We start from the raw sequence: 18,915 nt of genomic DNA, 5'->3' as shown, positions 1-18,915 counted from the left end.
CCCCTCTTCAATATTTTGCTTTTCTTTGCACTTTTCACATTCTTACACATATTACTTCTGCATCTCATTTGTCTGTCTTCCACCTCTAGAACTAGAGCAGAATTTTATTTTATTTTTTTACTTACTTCCACAGCACCAGCAATTCGTGAAGCGCCTGGCACCTGGTGAGGGCCTGACAGCTATTTGTGGAATGAACTGATACACACAAAAGCATTGAACAAAATGTTAGCATGACAAGTTCAGCAACATATTAAAAAATACAGTATGACTCAGTTGGGTTTTTCTCAGGGATGCAAGTTTAATTTAAAATTGAAAAAAATATTGAAATGGCAGATAAAAAGAAAAACATAAAATTATTTCGACAGATGGGGAAAAGCCAGTTATGGAATTCAAAACTGAAGATACCTTTTTAACCAGTCAACCGATAGCATACATAACGCTTGATGGTCAAACAAGAGAGTAGAATCAAGAGAAAGGTCAGTAGTAGAAAGGCACAAATAATGGAAAGAAAGCTCAGAATTTTCACAGATGGAATAATTATCAACACAAAATAATTCACAGAACTAAAATAATTCAGAGGATCAAAAATAGGTTTTGCGAAATTTCTAGACGTGCAATCATTATAAAAATACCCATCTGAACCCCAGTAAGGTAAATTGTGGAATCAAACTGTTTCTAAAATGTGTATGTTAATGTAATAGGGCCATCAGTGGCATGACACACATGAGGAAGAGGAGCAAGTTGAGGGAATTTTCTCCACAACCAACCAAGATAAGCTCCAAAGCTGGGGCACAGGCCAGTAGACAACAGACCAGTGGTTGAACAGAATTAGACTGCCCGCAAAGAGACTCAGACCTCAGTGGCTACTTGGTAATGACAGAGGTGTTATGGCAGGTTGCAAGATAAAGAATCCGGTCTTTGGTAAGTGATGCTGGAAAAGCATTACCAGTGAGTACATTGTCAGTCTCTCGGCAGCCTCACACATCAGCCTCCGTTCCAGGGCCCTCCGTTTTGTTGGTCTCTCTTCTTAGCTGTCTGTCTCTCTTACTCTCTTTCTTGTTGATTTAGACTTTTCTCCCTTTATTTTGGTGCACTCTGGAGTGAGAAAAGGCTTGTGTTTACTTCACAGTGTTTTAATGAAAGAAAATTAAGCAGCATATGTCCCACTTTAAAAAAATAGACTATTTTTATAGACTAAGATACAATATAGCTTTTATCTTCTTTGAAATTTTGATACAGTTGCTAATATTTCAGAGTGTATTGAAAAGAAAGTCCAGTAATTTCTTCTGTGTGACAGTAAGAACATAGCATTAATTCATTCTGAGAAAATACAAAAAAACAGGAACTAGATACGAGAAATGCTTGTTTGTGTGTACAGGTATGTCTACAGCATGTAAATTCTGGGTTCAGGATTTCAACCATCAGCTCTGTTTGAGAATCAGTGGCCCTACTTTCAGCATATCTAATATTGAAAATGTTTCCTGGGGAAAGTCATTTTATTATTTTTAATAGAGTTTTCTCAAGAAAAGGTATTTTTGCCGGTACCAGCCCTCCGCGTACTATGCTTTCACTGATATTATTTGATGGAGTGCTTTCTCATTGGAGGCACAGTAAGAAATATGGCGATGGTGGCAGCAGAATCCTCAGCCTCAGAAGATGATTGTTGGGAGCATCTCCTGGGCCCCGGAGCACAGTTGCCATGGTAACTCTGCTGCTGTGCCAAGGCCGCTTCTCTCTGTGGGAGGAAAGAAGCTCCCCTGCCAGCAGCTACGTGGGATTCTGGCAGCTGGAGAGAACGCCGAAATGGTGCACTGCTTCCCCAGATGGGAGTTCTGAAAGCCTTCTTTAAAAGCCAATAGGCAACTCAGACCTTGCAGAAGAGTAGGGCAATCAGAATCCAGCCCATTACAAGTGCAAAATATGCATCAGAAGTTTCTTACTTTGAGTAAAAGTTTTGCAGAGGATCAGGACTGAAAATGGGGCTTCCCTAGTAGCTCAATTGGTAAAGAATTTGCATGCAGTGCAGAAGACCTGGGTTTGATCCCTGGGTAGGGAAGATCCCCTGGAGAAGGGAAAGGCTGCCCACTCCAGTATTCTGGCGTGGAGAATTCCATGGACTGTATAGTCTATGGGGTTGCAAAGAGTTAGACACGACTGAGCAACTCTCATTTCACAGGACTGAAATGGAAAGATTATAACTTGATCTGACAGTAAAGGAGGTTTAAAGGAATTGGTACTTATCCATAAGGGTACTGTCAGTCTGAGGGATTTAAGTGACAGCATTTAAATAGAAAGTTAAAGAAATATTTCTGTTCAGTTTGGAGATTTTAAGCTCATCTGGAAATGCCTGTTAACTCAGACTTGTCCATTTGGGTTTACTCAGTATTGAAATTTCTCTCATGTTTTTCCAAATAAAAGGCAGTTTTTCAATGAAAGCTATACTTAATGTTTGGGTTTCCCTGGTGGTTGAGATGGTAAAGAATCTGCCTGCAATGCTGGAGACCTTAATTCGATCCCTGGTTGGGGAGGATCTCCTGGAGAAGGGAATGGCTACCCACTCCAGTGTTCTTGCCTAGAGAATTCCATGGACAGAGGAGCCTGGTGGGCTACAGTCCATGGGGTCACAAAGAGTCAGACGTTGACAGAGCGACTCACACTTTCACTTTATCCTTAATACTACACAGACTATGGCACAAAGAGCATCTCCCCTCCCACCATATATATAGAGTCTAGGCAGACAGGCCTGGTTGCTTGTAGGCTAGAATTGGTCCAACTAACACACAACAGGAGCTTCCCTGGTGGCTCAGACGGGAAAGCGTCTGTCTGCAATGCAGGAGACCCGGGTTCGTTGGGGAAGGTCTGCTGGAGAAGGAAATGGCAGCCCACTCCAGTATTCTTGCCTGGAAAATCCAATGGACGGCAGACCCTGGTAGGCTACCGTCCATGTGGTCGCAAAGAGTCGGACACGAACATGAAATAAGCAGAAACTGACTGGAATTAGTAACAAAATTAATCAGAAATTCTTTTTTTTGCCACTTTATTTATTTTTTAATTGAAGGGTAATTGCTTTATAGAATTTTATTGTTTTCTGTCAGACATCAACAAGAATCAGCCATGGGTTCACCCATGTCCCCTCCCTCCTGAACCCCCTCCCATCTCCCTCCCCATCCCACCCTTCTAGATTATTACAGAGCCCCTGTTTGAGTTCCCTGAGTCATGTAGCAAATTCCCATTGGCTATCTATTTTGCATATGGTATTGCGAGTTTCCATGTTACTCATGACAATCTGGTAACCCCCAGTGGGCTTACCACTCCCTTTGGTTCTGAGACAGTCCCAATTTATCTTTATTCTGTTAGAAGCTTGAGGGGTGGGGTCAGCAAAGGTAACTCCTATCCATGAAGTAGGTGTTTGGACCCTTTCCTGTATATTTGACTCCTGTTCCTAAGGGTTTTGTGGATACTTTAATCGGACACCTCAGTGTCTGCAGTAGAAATGCCACACATTTAGACCCTTCAAGAAAAATAGGGAGAGAAACTACAAAGGACAAGGATTTGAGATCATGGGGCTTTCTGGGACACTTGCCAAAATTAAGAGTAGCTCTTCTTTGGGTTGGTACCAATTTTAGGTTTTTTCTTTATTTTTAAACAGATCAAAGATTTTTTTTTTTTTGCTACCCTGTTAATCTCTGCCCCAAACTGTGTTCAGTGACATTCAGACACTCTACACACTGGTCTCACGCATCTGCCAGTGGAATTTCTTCCTATCACGTGAGGTGGCAAAGTGTTCTGCCCTCTTCTACCTAACCACATTGTGTGTGTATGTGCATGCGTGCACGTGTGTGTTGTGTATCATGTGTGTCGGGGAGGAATGTTCAGGAAATAATTTTGCCTGTGCTAGCAAGAGCTGTGCAAGTGGGAAGGTGTTCAAACTCCTTTTTTTAACCTCTCCTGGGACAGATAAGATGATCCATAATTCTCTTAAGGAGGTTAGGTCAATGAGCAAATAAAACAGCAGACTAACCACCCTCTGAATGTAAAGTTACCTCACACAGGAACTTTGCAATCACTGCATGGTTCATATGTAGCTTATAAACATATACACATTATAGATAAAACGCACACAGATCTTCCCGTGAATTAAGTACAGTGCATAACAATCCGTTTTCCAATATTAATTGTTACTAGTCTCTGAAGAGATGAAAAGTTGATAACATGGAGAGAGTTTGAGGGGTTTCAGCATTACAGAAGGAAATTTGATCCACAATTTCCAAAAGCCGATAGGTAGGAGGAAATTTTTGAAATAGGGTGTGTGCGGGGGGGCAGTGGGGAATAGAGGTGAAACTGATTACACAGAGTTCCTCTTTGCTTGTTGCACATCTAACCTGAACTTCCCTTTCTCAGCAGTGGCTGAGAAACAGCATCTCATCAGTATTTTTTGTGGCAACACATATATACTTAGGCATTTCTAGTTAATTCCTTAGAAGAACATATCTGAGTTGACTAGAGAGTTCTGATACTTATTTTGAATATCAACAACCAAGGTTAAGTGATGTTTGAGACTAGTTTAAAGCCATCTTTGGAAAATGGAAGACTAAAATGATGAAACTTCAAAAAGCGAAAGTAGTTACTGTGGTCAAATGATTTTTGGAACCCATATTACAACACAATAATAATTAATATTGATAATAGTTACAGTCAAATCCAATATGATAGGTGTAACATTTACTGAGTAGTTACTCTATGCCATGCACTATTTTCTGTTAGATCATTTAATGCTCACAAGAACCATTTGAGTCCGTTTTATTGTCACTCTTTTACAAATGATTAATTCAGAAGAATAACGTCACCCTGAAACACAGAGGGGTGGAGTCCCTAACGATTCAGGTCTCTCTTTTCTAAACTCAAAGTGATTCTAAAGTAATGTGCCTTCCTACGCTCAGTACCTTCCTGCATTCTCTTTCACTTTTAATAAATGCTGGTCAACGTTCACTAAATTGGATTTACACACAACTAAGAGGTTTTGACTCACTGTGTAAACAAAACAGACCCAGGGAGTTGAAAAGAATAAATGTCATGGAAATAAAAACCAAAATGTGAAATTTGACAACAATGCAGTCAAGATAGAATGATATGCACGTATCAGTTCAGTTCAGTTCAGTCGCTCAGTCGTGCGGACTCTTTGCAACCCCATGAATCGCAGCACACCAGGCCTCCCTGTCCATCACCAACTCCCGGAGTTCACTCAAACTCATGTGCATCAAGTCAGTGATGCCATCCAGCCATCTCATCCTCTGTCGTCCCCTTCTCCTCCTGCCCCCAGTCCCTCCCAGCATAAGGGTCTTTTCCAGTGAGTCAACTCTTTGCATGAGGTGGCCAAAGTACTGGAGTTTCAGGTTTAGCATCAGTCCTTCCAATGAACACCCAAGACTGATCTCCTTTAGGATGGACTCGTTGGATCTCTTTGCAGTCCAAGGGACTCTCAAGAGTCTGCTCCAACACCATGGTTCAAAAGCATCAATTCTGCAGCGCTCAGCTTTCTTCATAGTCCAACTCTCACATCCATACATGACCACAGGAAAAACCATAGACTTGACTAGAAAGACCTTTGTTGGCAAAGTAATATCTCTGCTTTTGAATATGCTATCTAGGTTGGTCATAACTTTCCTTCCAAGGAGGAAGCGTCTTTTAATTTCATGGCTGCAGTCACCATCTGCAGTGATTTTGGAGCCCCCAAAAATAAAGTCTGACACTGTTCCCTCATCTATTTGCCATGAAGTGATGGGACAAGATGCCATGATCTTCGTTTTCTGAATGTTGAGCTTTAAGCCAACTTTTTCACTCTCATCTTTCATTTTCATCAAGAGGCTTTTGAGTTCCTCTTCACTTTCTGCCATAAGGGTGGTGTCATCTGCATATATGAGGTTATTGATATTTCTCCCGGCAATCTTGATTCCAGCTTGTGCTTCTTCCAGCCCAGCGTTTCTCATGATGTACTCTGCATATAAGTTAAATAAGCAGGGTGACAATAGACAGCCTTGACGTACGCCTTTTCCTATTTGGAACCAGTCTGTTGTTCCATGTCCAGTTCTAACTGTTGTTTCCTGACCTGCATATAGGTTTCTCAAGAGGCAGGTCAGGTGGTCTGGTATTCCCATCTCTTTCAGAATTTTCCACAGTTTATTGTGATCTACACAGTCAAGGGCTTTGGCATAGTCAATAAAGCAGAAATAGATGTTTCTTCTGGAACTCTCTTGCTTTTTCGATGATCCATCGGATGTTGGCAATGTGATCCCTGGTTCCTCCGCCTTTTCTAAAACCAGCTTGAACATCTGAAAGTTCACGGTTCATGTATTGCTGAAGCCTGGCTTGGAGAATTTTGAGCATTACTTTACTAGCGTGTGAGATGAGTGCAATTGTACAGTAGCTTGAACATTCTTTGGCATTGCCTTCTTTGAGATTGGAATGAAAACTGACCTTTTCCAGTCCTCTGACCACTGCTGAGTTTCCCAAATGTGCTGGCATATTGAGTCCAGCACTTTCACAGCATCATCTTTCAGGATTTGAAATAGCTCTACTGGAATTCCATCACCTCCACTAGCTTTGTTCATAGTGATGCTTTCTAAGGCCCACTTGACTTCACATTCCAGGATGTCTGGCTCAAGGTGAGTGATCACACCATCGTGATTATCTTGGTCGTGAATATCTTTTTTGTACAGTTTTTCCATGTATTCTTGCCTGTCTAGTGAAGATTAATTATTATAGGAAATCTGGGACTTCGCTGGCAGTTCAGTGGCTAAGACTCTGCATTCCCAACACAGGGGGCGTGAGTTCAATCCCTGGTTGGGAAACTAGGATCCCATATACCATGTGGTGCAGCCAAAAAAAAAAATGGAAATCCGATTTGGGAAGGAAGGGCTTCTGTAATTTTGGGGTAGAAGAGGGAACCCCCAGCTGAAGTAAGCCTTCTTTTGCCTGTGGAGGATGGTTGCTAGTTAAGGAACTTGATTTGTATACTTTCCAGGATACCATAGGACTGGATTTGTGTGGTTGACCTGATGTCATCTAGAAATGCAATACATAGTATGTTCCATATTCCTTTAAGTTTGAGAAAAAGTTTCATTAGATTAACATGGAATATTAATTTCTAATTTTTTTTCTGTTGGTCTTCTGCAGGGTGTTTCGAGTGCTGTATTAAATGCCTGGGCGGCATTCCTTACGCCTCTCTGATCGCCACCATCCTGCTCTACGCCGGGGTTGCCCTCTTCTGTGGCTGTGGTCATGAAGCACTTTCTGGAACTGTCAACATCCTGCAAACCTACTTTGAGATGGCCAGAACTGCTGGAGATACGCTGGACGTCTTTACCATGTAGGTCCATCTGGTATCGCTTCTCATTTTGAGAGTCTATGTGCTCAGTGCTGTGTGTTAAATAAACAGGGGTCTAGAGATAAATGAGGCAGTATTTTATAGACGAAAAAATACTTTTAGGCAGGGTGAAAAGCGTGTCCCCTTGGACATAATGATGACAAAATTTTCAGGAAAAGTTGAAATAATTCATGTTTATCTAAAATAGACTGGCAGTTAAGATTGGAGAGACATTGGTCATAAAATAAGAAACATAACAAAACATGTGGGTGATAATACCCCCCCAAAACCATACACACACAGAATGATTAAAAGTAGGTAGTTGTTGATTAGACACTCAGATAGGAAGGTAAGTTATTTAAAAATAGTCCCTAACTCTGAAGCATCAATTTAGAACTTCGTCAATGTCACTGACAAATGAAAATGAATATATAACAAATTTTAAAAATAATGAAAAAAGAGATAAGGAAATTATATCGCTTATATTTCCCAGTGTAACTTTATTTTACAAATTCTGAAAATTCAACGTTATCCATTAAATTGAATTTTTTTAAGCCTGTAGTAGACAGTTTATCGATTAACACTGAATCAGGTATATAGCATGAATTGATCCTTGAGAGTTTATGAATGATACCCATCATTTGGAATATAATTAAACTATCTGAGAATACTTTGGATTATTACATGTTGGCTTGCAAAGAGCCTTAAGTGCCATAGATATATTTTAATGTGACAATACTGACATTTTCTTTTTAGTTTTATCTCAGCCTACACTGGACAAAATATGATTTCACTGTGCATTATTTTAAGCTACCACAGATGTCTTTAAGATCTACAGATCCTCTATATTTAGGCTACATCCAAAGTGCTAACTTTTAGTTATAGAAGTTTGCAAGAAATAAGAAGCTTAATAAGTGGCACGGAATGATTGACTGCATAAATCTACTGAAAACCAGTTGCCAGCATGTTTATTTGACATTTAGACCACAAACCTTCATAGATCACAAACCTTGACAAAAGCTCCGCAGGGCTGTACGTGTGCGGATGCAGCAGACGATCAGAGGTCATGTGCTAACTCCGGAACTTTAACCTTGACCTCTTACATTGGGAGTGAAATGTGAAATCAATAACGCATCTTTGGCATGAGAAGAATGCCATTTAGATCAGAATAAAAGCAAGTGCTCAAGTTCTCTCTTTTCATATTTCAAACAACTAAAATCCGTTATCCTAAGCCCTGTGAAGCTAGCTAATGAATTAAAACCCTCTTCCTGTTGGCGAACAGTTCATGAAAACACAGAGGGAAGGTGTGTACCAGTAACTCCTGGGTATGATTAAACCAGGCGGTACATCCAAGGTCACATAGTGGCTGAGAAGTGGTAGCATTTTCAAAAGTCAGAGTTTTCTAAAGTACACATGGGCTCCTTAGAATGTAGTGATTTGCCTGTCAGTGAATGTGCTTAGGCAAGGCTGGTGATGAACCTCCGATTCTGAGATGCTTACAATCTATGTTGTTCAGTTGCTCAGTCGTGTCCAACTCTTTGCAACCTCATGGACTGCAGCACACCAGACTTCCCTGTCTACCATTTCCCTGAGCCTGCTCAAACTCATGTCCATCAAGTCAGTGATGCCATACAACCATCTCCTCCTCTGTCCCCTTCTCCTCCTGCTTTCAATCTTTCCCAGCATCTGGGTCTTTTCCAATGAGTCGGCTCTTCGCGTCAAGTGGCCAAAGTGTTGGAGCTTCAGTTTCAGCATCACTCCTTCCAATGAATTTTCAGGACTGATTTCCTTTAGGATTGACTGGTTGGATCTCCTTGCTGTCCAAGGGACTCTCAAGAATCTTCTCCAACACCACAGTTCAAAATAGTTCAATTCTTCATTGCTCAGCCTTTCTTATTGTCCGGCTCTCATATCCATATGTGACTACTGGAAAAACCATAGCTTTGACTATGTAGACCTTTGTACACAAAGTAATGTCTCTGCTTTTCAATATGCTGTCTAGGTGGGTCGTAGCTTTTCTTCCAAGGAGCACACGTCTTTTAATTTCATGACTGCAGTCATTGTCCGCAGTGATTTTGGAGCTCAAGAAAATAAAGTCTATATTCACTTATTACACTATATTACAATCTATATTCACTTGCTAAACCTCAGTCTTCTTTTTTCAAGAACAGTTACTTTAGGATTAGTGCTTATTTTGCTATTTGAGTCATTGCAAATATCAAGTATGGAAATATATTTAAAACTCCTTGAATTTATTATACTTCTACCATGTACTTATTTTCAAATATTCACAATTTTTTCAAGACACTCTTTAGTCTGGTTTGTTTTTTGATTAATTCACTTGGCAAATATTACAGGGTTATATTCTGTGCAAGTCACTGTGCTAATCTTTAGGGACACAAAGTAGTATAAGACAAATTATTTTTCCTCTTGTACTGACATAGGAAACATATGTTAGCAAAGTGCCATCCACATTAGACTCAGTTCAGTTCAGTTCAGTCACTCAGTTGTGTTCGACTCTTTGAGACCCCATGGACTGCAGCACGCCAGGCCTCCCTGTCCATCACCAACTCTCGGAGTTCACTCAAACTCAGGTCCATTGAGTCAGTGATGCCATCCAACCATCTCGTCCTCTGTCATCCCCTTCTCCTCTTGCCTTCCATCTTCCCCAGCATCAGGGTCTTTTCAAATGAGTCAGTTCTTTGCATCAGGTGCCCAAAGTATTGGAGTTTCAGCATCAGTCTTTCCAATGAATATTCAGGACTGATTTCCTTTAGGATGGAGTGGTTGAATCTCCTTGAAGTCCAAGGGACTTTCAAGAGTCTTCTCCAACACCACAGTTCAAAAACATTAGATTCAATAGATATGAATCAGATAGTGGTAGTTAGTACTTGAGCTGATTTTGAGGATGCATCAGGTTAATGAAGTAGAGAAAGTTGAGAAGCTGCAATAATTGACTCCGCATGGCATGGCACAGACATGCATATAAGAACTTATAACCACAGACAAAATTATGTTCCTACTCACACTTCTCGGAGAAGGCAGCGGCAGCCCACTCCAGTACTCTTGCCTGGAGAATCCCATGGATGGAGGAGCCTGGTAGGCTGCAGTCCATGGGGTCGCTAGGAGTCAGACACGACTGAGCAACTTCACTTTCACTTTTCACTTTCATGCATTGGAGAAGGAAATGGCAGCCCACTCCAGTGTTCTTGCCTGGAGAATCCCAGGGACGGGGGAGCCTGGTGGGCTGCCGTCTATGGGGTTGCACAGAGTCGGACACGACTGAAGCGACTTAGCAGCAGCAGTAGCAGCAACTCACATTTTTACCAGAAATTTTTCAGATGGATTTAAAGTTAAAATTTAAGAGTAAACTAATCTGTAAAAGTACAGATTTAAAGGGGACTTCCCTGGTGGCCCAGACAGGAGAGAATGTGCCTGCAATGCAGGAGACGCAGGTTCGATCCCTGGGTCGGGAAGATCCGCTGGAGAAGGGAATGGCAGCCCACCCAGTATTCTTGCCTGGAGAATCCCATGGAGAAAGAAGTCTGGTGGGCTACAGTCCATGGGATCACAGAGTTGGACATGACTGAGCGACTAACACACACACACACAGGTTTAAGTTTTACTTCTTATGGAGCAAGAAGTATGTAAACAATGTAAGAAATTACAAGAATATATAGAATTGAGATAATAAAAATTAAATTTTACTCATTAAAGGATTATAAAAAGTTAAAAGGTGTTTAAAAACTGAGAAATATATTTACCACTTACCTAACAAGATTTCCTAATTTTAATAGAATAAATTCAAGAAAAGGATACATATTCTAGTAGAATAATTCGCAAAATATAAAAACATGTTTCTTATAGAATGCAAATGACTAATAGCTTATAAATATGTTTATCCATACCACTAAACCAAGAAAATTAGTTAAAATGATAATACATTGCTTTTAAACTATCAGTTTATTAGAAAAGTTAAATGGTAATTCTCAGTATTGGGAAACAGAGAATAGACCCTCTTACTGGTTATCCATGCATTTTTATTTTGGCACGAACTTTCTGGACACTATTTCACAATGCACACCTTAAAATTTTCTAGGAATTTATCCCAGAGAAATGACCTACACTGCCCAAGGATTTATCTTAAATGATGTTTATAATAGTGGTGCATAGCTTCCTTTACTGCTGTAAGAAGTTACAACAAATCCACTGGATTAGAAAAACACATTTATTATTTTTTAACATTTCTCGAGGTCAGAAGTCTGAAATGGATCTCACTGGGCTTATTGAAATGGGGTCAAATCAAGGGGTTGGCAGGACTTTGCTCCATCTGGCAGCTCCAGGAGAGAATCCACGTTCTCACTTGCTCCAGCTTCCAGGGGCACCTGCATCCTTGGCTCAGGGCCCCCTTCCCTCTTCAAAGCCAGCCATAGAGTGTCTTCAGATTTCTCCCTGCATCTGACCCTGACTTTCCCAAATCTCTGTTTCACTGATCACTAGGACCTTGTGATTATATAACACAGGATGACCTCTGATGGGCTAGTCCATCCAAAACAGTGTGGAACAGAAGCAGAGATTATTCATGGTTTTCTTGTGACTGAATCGGAATGCCTCAGTGAGTAGTATCCTGGGTTTGGGACTGTGACCCTTACTCCTTAATAAAAAATGCACCCATCCCTACTTCTTAGGATCTTTTTAGAGAACACAGTAGTTTCACCGGAATAACACACAGATTGAAATAAAGACAATCAGTAAGAGGTTGTCGGGATGCTTTTTTGGTTTTGTAAAAATGATCTCTAGTCTCTGAATCTAGGAAGATGCTTTGCCTTTCGGCACCTATATATTCTCATGTCCCAAGTTGCTGCTTATGCTCACCTGGATCCTTCTCAGAGTAAAAAAGAGGGAATCAGAAGTATCTCCAGAAAGAACTGTACAGGCATATTTACTTTGCTCATATATCTCTAAAAGTTACCAATATTTTTATGCTTAGAAAAAGTTTTTACAGGCAACAGTTGTTACAAGAGGGAAAAAAAGCAATCTTGGCTACTGCAATAGGTTAAAAAACAAATGCTTCATTCTAAATACACTAAATTCCTAATCCCTACACCTATAAATATTACTTTATGTGGCAAAAAAGGTGAATTTTGCCTTATATGGTGTAAACGGTTTTGAGTTAGAGATCTTGGGAAGAGAAAATTATCCTGCAGTTTTCTGGTAGGCACTAAAAACTATCCCATGTATCCTTTTGAGAGACAGGCAGAGGATGTTTTGAAAAAAACTCAGAAGTCAGTACAGAAATTAAACATCACCAACTAAATGATAAAAATCAGCACCACTACTAATTTTATAGTATCAGATGCACAGAGTTATCACCTACCTAGTAGTATGTAGCCAAGAATGAGTAATCTGAATCTAACCATGAAGATACATCAGACAAACCCCCGATGAAGAATAGTGTATTTAGTAAGGAGGGAGTGGGTTGTATTTCTCAGCAATGTTAATGTCCCGAAGACAAAGACAGGCTGCAGATGTGTTCTGAGCTAAAGGACACTAGGGAGAAACATGGCAAATGAAAGCAGTACTTTCCTCTGGACTGGACCCCACGTTGCAAGGGGGAAATGCTATAGGTCAGTCCAGTTAATAAAATTAGAATATAAATTATAGATTTGACACAAGTACTCTATCAACATTATATTTCTTAAATTTTATTTTAATTGGAGGATAATTGCTGTACAATATTCTCTTGGTTTCTGCCGTGCATCAACATGAATCAGCCATAGGTATACATATGTCCCCTCCTTCTTGAGTCTCCCTCCCACCTTCCATCCCATCCCATCCCATCCCTCTAGTTTATCACAGAGCACTGGGTTTGAGCTCCCTGCTTAAAATAGCAAATTCCCACTGGCTGTCTATTTTATCAGCATTATATTTCTTAAGATCGATCATTGTACTGCAGAGAATTTCTCTCCATTCAGATAAAATTATCCCAAAAGAGAAAAACCCAAGGTAAATGAGGGAAAATGTCATAAAGTAGATCAAGGGTTTAGGGTTTACAGGATTTTTTGTACTATTCATTTTATGCAACTTTTCTTTTAAATGTGAATTCGTTCTCAAATAAAAATTAAAATATATTTTTAAATAGGTCATTTTAACCTAAGCATTGTATGGAAAAACCCATACAAGTTTGGTTTAACTAAACTCTTCAAAGTGTTAGTGATATCAAATGGGATCTGAATGTTGAAATCCTCAGATTGTTTCACATGCATGATGGGCTGATACAATTCACGTCATCTGCTTCATTGCCCGTGACAAAGAGAATTGTGGAATATTTAGACTTTTCAGACAGTGGGAATCGGTCACTAAACCTTCGCTCTGGCACACTGAATATCAGCAAACTCTTCTTGCTCTTTTACATGCAACAAGTTCACTTATGCTATGACATATTTTTTTTTAATATTGTCATAGCATCCAAAGTTTCTGACTCTCCATCAGTATAATCGAGCTTCCTATTCATTCTTTACCCTTTTGTATAAAGTCAACAGCATCTGTCCTTCATTTCTTGCCACCCTATCTGTGACACTCACTTTTATTGAGGAGAGTAAAAATCAACTTTGGCCAGTGAAATAAAGAGAAATTCTCTTTCAAATGGATATGAAGACCACAAACACAGAACTGCAACTAATATGTATATCTCACCTCATACCATGGCTCCACAACTACTAGTTTTGGTTCTAGAGGCAGGAAAACTGATTAATTTATGATTTTTTAATTTCCAAAGGGTTTGAGGGTTCCCATACAATATCTAGAACAACAACAACAACAAAATCCATCTGCAATTTATAGACAATGTATATTTCTCTCCCCCTTGAATACATGGGCACTCAATTGTCAGAAGAGAAAAAAATACTTTCCCGTTTCTCTGGGGAATTATTCTATAATTTGGCTCAGTTCAGTTCAGTTCAGTTCAGTTGCTCAGTCGTGTCCAACTCTTTGTGACCCCATGAATCCCAGCTCTCCAGGCCTCCCTGTCCATCACCAGCTCCTGGAGTTCACTCAAACTCATGTCCATCGAGTCAGTGATGCCATCCAGCCATCTCATCCTCTGTCATCCCCTTCTCCTCCTGCCCCCAGTCCCTCCCAGCATCAGTCTTTTCCAATGAGTCAACTCTTTGCATGAGGTGGCCAAAGTACTGGAGTTTCAGCTTTAGCATCATTCCTTCCAAAGAACACCCAGGACTGATCTCCTTTAGAATGGACTCGTTGGATCTCCTTGCAGTCCAAGGGACTCTCAAGAGTCTTCTCCAACACCACAGTTCAAAAGCATCAATTCTTCGGTGCTCAGCTTTCTTCACAGTTCAACTCTCACATCCATACATGACCACAGGTAAAACCATAGCTTTGACTAGATGGACCTTTGTTGGCAAAGTAATGTCTCTGCTTTTGAATATGCTATCTAGGTTGGTCATAACTTTTCTTCTAAGGAGTAAGCATCTTTTAATTTCATGGCTGCAGTCACCATCTACAGTGATTTTGGATTACATAATATTCCATTAGTGATTCTTCCTTAAATGTTTAATTGTCAAAATTATAACAGCTATAAAATCATAATTTTTCATTATTGTCAACAGAAACTATTAATGATGAAACCATCACAGTAAGTGTGAAATAAAACATAATTACAATTGACTATAAGAAAAATATGAGATTGTTACTTTATCAGAAATGAATGCATCATTAGCCTAAAGCTTTCTTCCTCTTGTAATGTCGTAATGTCTTAAAAACTCAAGTGTTTAATACCTAAACCTTGTATCTGCTATTTTGTCATAATTTTTAAAAAATTATATGGTAATTATCCTACTTATCAAATTCATCCCAGCAAAGTCCAGTATGATCCACTGCTCACCCAGGGCTACCTTGGTGTGAACCAGGGGAGAGGGGACGGTGCAGTGGAAGAGGAAAAACTTAAAAACATGAGAAGCCAACAAATCCTGGAAGTGGCAGAAGAAAATGTATGAGCACGAGGCATATAAAGCAAAAATGTTTAAGAAATCCAGCCTTCATCATGAACATAAATATTCCATAGCTTTCCTTCCAAAGGGCCCTGAGCACGTGGGCGTCCACTGCTCTGGATCAGATGAGCCGTGAAGAGTTGTTGAACTAAATCATTTGGTCTTTCCTTCCAGGATTGACATCTTCAAGTATGTCATCTACGGAATTGCAGCTGCCTTCTTTGTGTACGGCATTCTGCTGATGGTGGAAGGCTTCTTCACAACCGGGGCTATCAAAGATCTTTACGGGGATTTCAAAATCACCACTTGCGGCAGATGCGTGAGCGCGTGGGTACGTTCTCTGTTTGCACTCAGAGCTTCATGCGGGTTTATTTCAGTAGCACTCTGGTGTTTGTGTTCATCTGCCAGGAATGGAAGTAATATATATTTTTTAACACAGTAACATTCCCTCCTGTGATGGCTATTTAAAATAGTAATGATATTATTTTCTAATTTAAGGTTATTACATGTGAAAATTCAGGTTCAAATTCTCAAATTGCATGTAATACAACTCGTTTTGCTTCTGGAGGCAGCAAACTGTTGACTGATTTATATTTTGTTTTTCCCAAATGACACTGGGCTTCCCATATAATATTTAGAATAATAGAAAAATCTGTCTTCAATTTATAGATAAATGCATGTCTCTCCTCCTTAAATATATGTTTCTATATTTTACTGTAAATTTGAGTGGGAACTGTAATTTCTGTTTAGTTTTGATGTAAGGTAAGAATTACCCTATATTATACTTATTTAGGTTTTAAATTCTTATTGATATTTAATGGTAAATCAAACTTATAGTCAAGAGATAATGCAGTGCAGAAAATTTAAGCAGAGAGATGAAAATTAAGAGTAATATGGTTTAAAGTACTTTCATATGTTTATGCAGAGTAATTTTTACAAACTTGGAGCTTCCATTTTTAACTAACAGTTTTTCTTATTTCCTAATATTATATGAGAATATATATTTAATTACAGCATATATTTCCTATTATGTAAGGTGTCTCTAATGAGGATGGTGTAATTTATTTCAGTCTTACAGAAAAGTTCAAAGACACCGTTTTCTCCACCAGCTTGTAAAAGTTGTACTATTTGCTCAGTGTCCACAATGATAATAACATGAGATAATAGTTTGCCCATGTTATGGGTATTTGTTGTTGTCTCTGCAATAATTTCTTGTAAGGCTTGTTTGGAGGACACTGTTTATTGTAATAGCTCAGTGTTAGGATCAACAATATCAAATTACAGACCCAAAGGAAGTTAAGCTAAAGATCTTAGATTAATAAGTAAGATATGAATATCCACTGGGCCAGTTTTTAGTGATACCTAAGGGATTTCTCTGTTGAGAAAGGACACTGTGATTTTAGGTTCACTTGTGTTCTGCCAAGGGCTTCTCCGGTGGCTCAGCAGTAAAGAACCCGCCTGCCGATGCAGGAGACATGAGTTCGATCCCTGGGTGAAGAAGATGCCCTGGAGAAGGAAATGGCAACCCACTCCAGTATTCTTGCCTGAGAAATCTCATGGACAGAGGAGCCCGGCAGGCTACAGTCCATGGGGTCGCAAGAATCGGACACGACTTAGTCACTAAGCAACAACAAATACTGTGCCAGTAGACTATGAAGAATTCAGTTAATGATAGACTTTTTCTTATAATTAGGACAGTATCATTATAACACCAGTTTGTCCTAGCAAACCACTTAACTCCTCCAGATCACAGTTTACTCTCTTATATCATAAAGACATTAGATCATCTCTAAAGCGCAGTCTAGCTGGAAGAGTCCCTCATTCTGAAGCACTAGAATCACAGAGAAAAAGGGTCTCTGAGCACACTTTTACCATTGAGGAGTGACCTTGTGCCTGGAAGAGGGCAGCTGACTGTTGTTTCATTGAGATTGTGAAGTTTCTGCATAGGATTGTACGCAGAAACAAAAAGTCCTGGAAGAAACCGCCTGTTTATGTGTCATTAATGATTATCTGCTTGCCATTCAAACATTTCAAAGATAAGCAAAACCAGGAGCCACATTTTTTCTATAATAGTAACAATTTTGTCAGCCGTCGCACTTACCAGCCCAGAATGGTGGCGGCAGCGGCCTGGGCTCCCGCTGAGGTGAGGCAGCGGGGACCCACACCGTAGCCCACCCGCTCCTTGAGCACCCTCCCTGCACCGGGAACGAGCGGAACCAGGGCAGAAGCAGAGCTGCGCTTTGTGTGTTTTGCAGAAGCATCAGTGCAGCAGGGAGGGCGCTGAGTCAGGCCTGGGCTGTCCCAACATGGGCTCTAGGCAGGGGACCAGCGCCTGCAGAAAGAGACCAGCTCCGCCACCGTCAGAGGTGGGCAGTGGCAGCTGCGGACCGCGCAGGGCACACCCCTGCCAGCCTCTCTTCCCGCTGCACACCCAGCTCCCTGCTCATGCAGGACTCAGGGCTCCGTGGAATCAGAGGGGGAAAATAATAATGTTTTATAAGTCACACTGTCCTGCTGCTTATGTTTTTTGCTTTCTCGTTTCCATTCTGCTGCTTTCCCCCCCACCCCGCCCCGCCCCCAATTTGTAGGTAAATTGTATCTTACAGTCTATTATTTGTTTTATGAATTCTCCTGTTAGCCTGTTTAAGCAGTCTTCCTTAGCTTTAAAAATGTCTTTTTGAAAATAGATTGATGAATTTCTATTTGGAGTTCTGAGTGATATTAACAGGTGGAAAAAAACTTCTTGAAACAACCGTATTATATTATAGAATCAGCTTTCAGAGTTAGTGCTGAAAGAAAAGTATTATTCTATCCCTGTTTTTTCATGCTGTATAAAATGTAAAGTGGTCACTAGTAACTGATTCTGCTCACAAAATGGAATTGTGCCCAATGCATAAATGCAGTTTATTTTAAAGTGGCATTGCATCTCTGAATAGAAGATGCTAAATGCTATTGTCTTTTCCTAATGAATCTCTTGAAAACATAACTTGACCTGCGTTATGCACTTCTATCGTGCAGCATCAAGACCACTTCAAATTCATTTCAGATTTTTAATGCTGTCCCTAGAATCCTAAATGTGAGGCACATAAAATGGTATTAACTTTTAGGGGTGAGGACTGCTAGTTTATTAAGAGCATGTGAAAATTTATTTAACTATTCTAAGTAACAATTTTTATCTAAATTAAATAGTAAATGGCACCAACATGAGTACAAGTCAAATGTTGCTGAACATATTAAATGTAAACTTAAATTTGATAAATACAGAAATATTTTCTCTCCTTTGAATTTCTTCCCCATTAAGTTTTTAAACCAAAAAATACATTTATTCGGTTGCAATTTGGGAGCTATTCAGTGGCTCACATCTTGAAATCTTGGGATACCTGTTACACCCATCGCTATTGTTCTAAAAATTTCTCATTATGACAGCAATATGGATCTCAAATTTTATCTATGCTAGTTCTGACGCATTAGATTTTTAAGCCCAACACCGTTGAAGTAATGGAGTTCTTAAATGTGCTACTTTCCTTGGAAATTAATGCATTT

At 39.9% G+C, this 18,915-nt stretch overlaps 1 protein-coding gene across 2 annotated transcripts in view; it reads left to right on the top strand.

The window, feature by feature from the left end:
• The window catches only part of LOC120865833 (neuronal membrane glycoprotein M6-a), a 251,422-nt gene that overhangs the window by 204,320 nt on the left and 28,187 nt on the right, over positions 1–18,915 (top strand). For both annotated transcript variants that reach the window (XM_040243230.1, XM_040243231.1), the window contains exons 2-3: positions 7,174–7,366; positions 15,547–15,703. In XM_040243230.1, the coding sequence (XP_040099164.1) occupies positions 7,174–7,366; positions 15,547–15,703 (350 nt within the window). The remainder of the gene's footprint in view (positions 1–7,173; positions 7,367–15,546; positions 15,704–18,915) is intronic.

This window comes from Oryx dammah, unplaced genomic scaffold, assembly GCF_014754425.2.
Source record: "Oryx dammah isolate SB20612 unplaced genomic scaffold, SCBI_Odam_1.1 HiC_scaffold_7, whole genome shotgun sequence".
NCBI classification, from domain to species: Eukaryota; Metazoa; Chordata; class Mammalia; order Artiodactyla; family Bovidae; genus Oryx; species Oryx dammah.
This window is presented reverse-complemented; position numbering and strand designations above follow the sequence as displayed.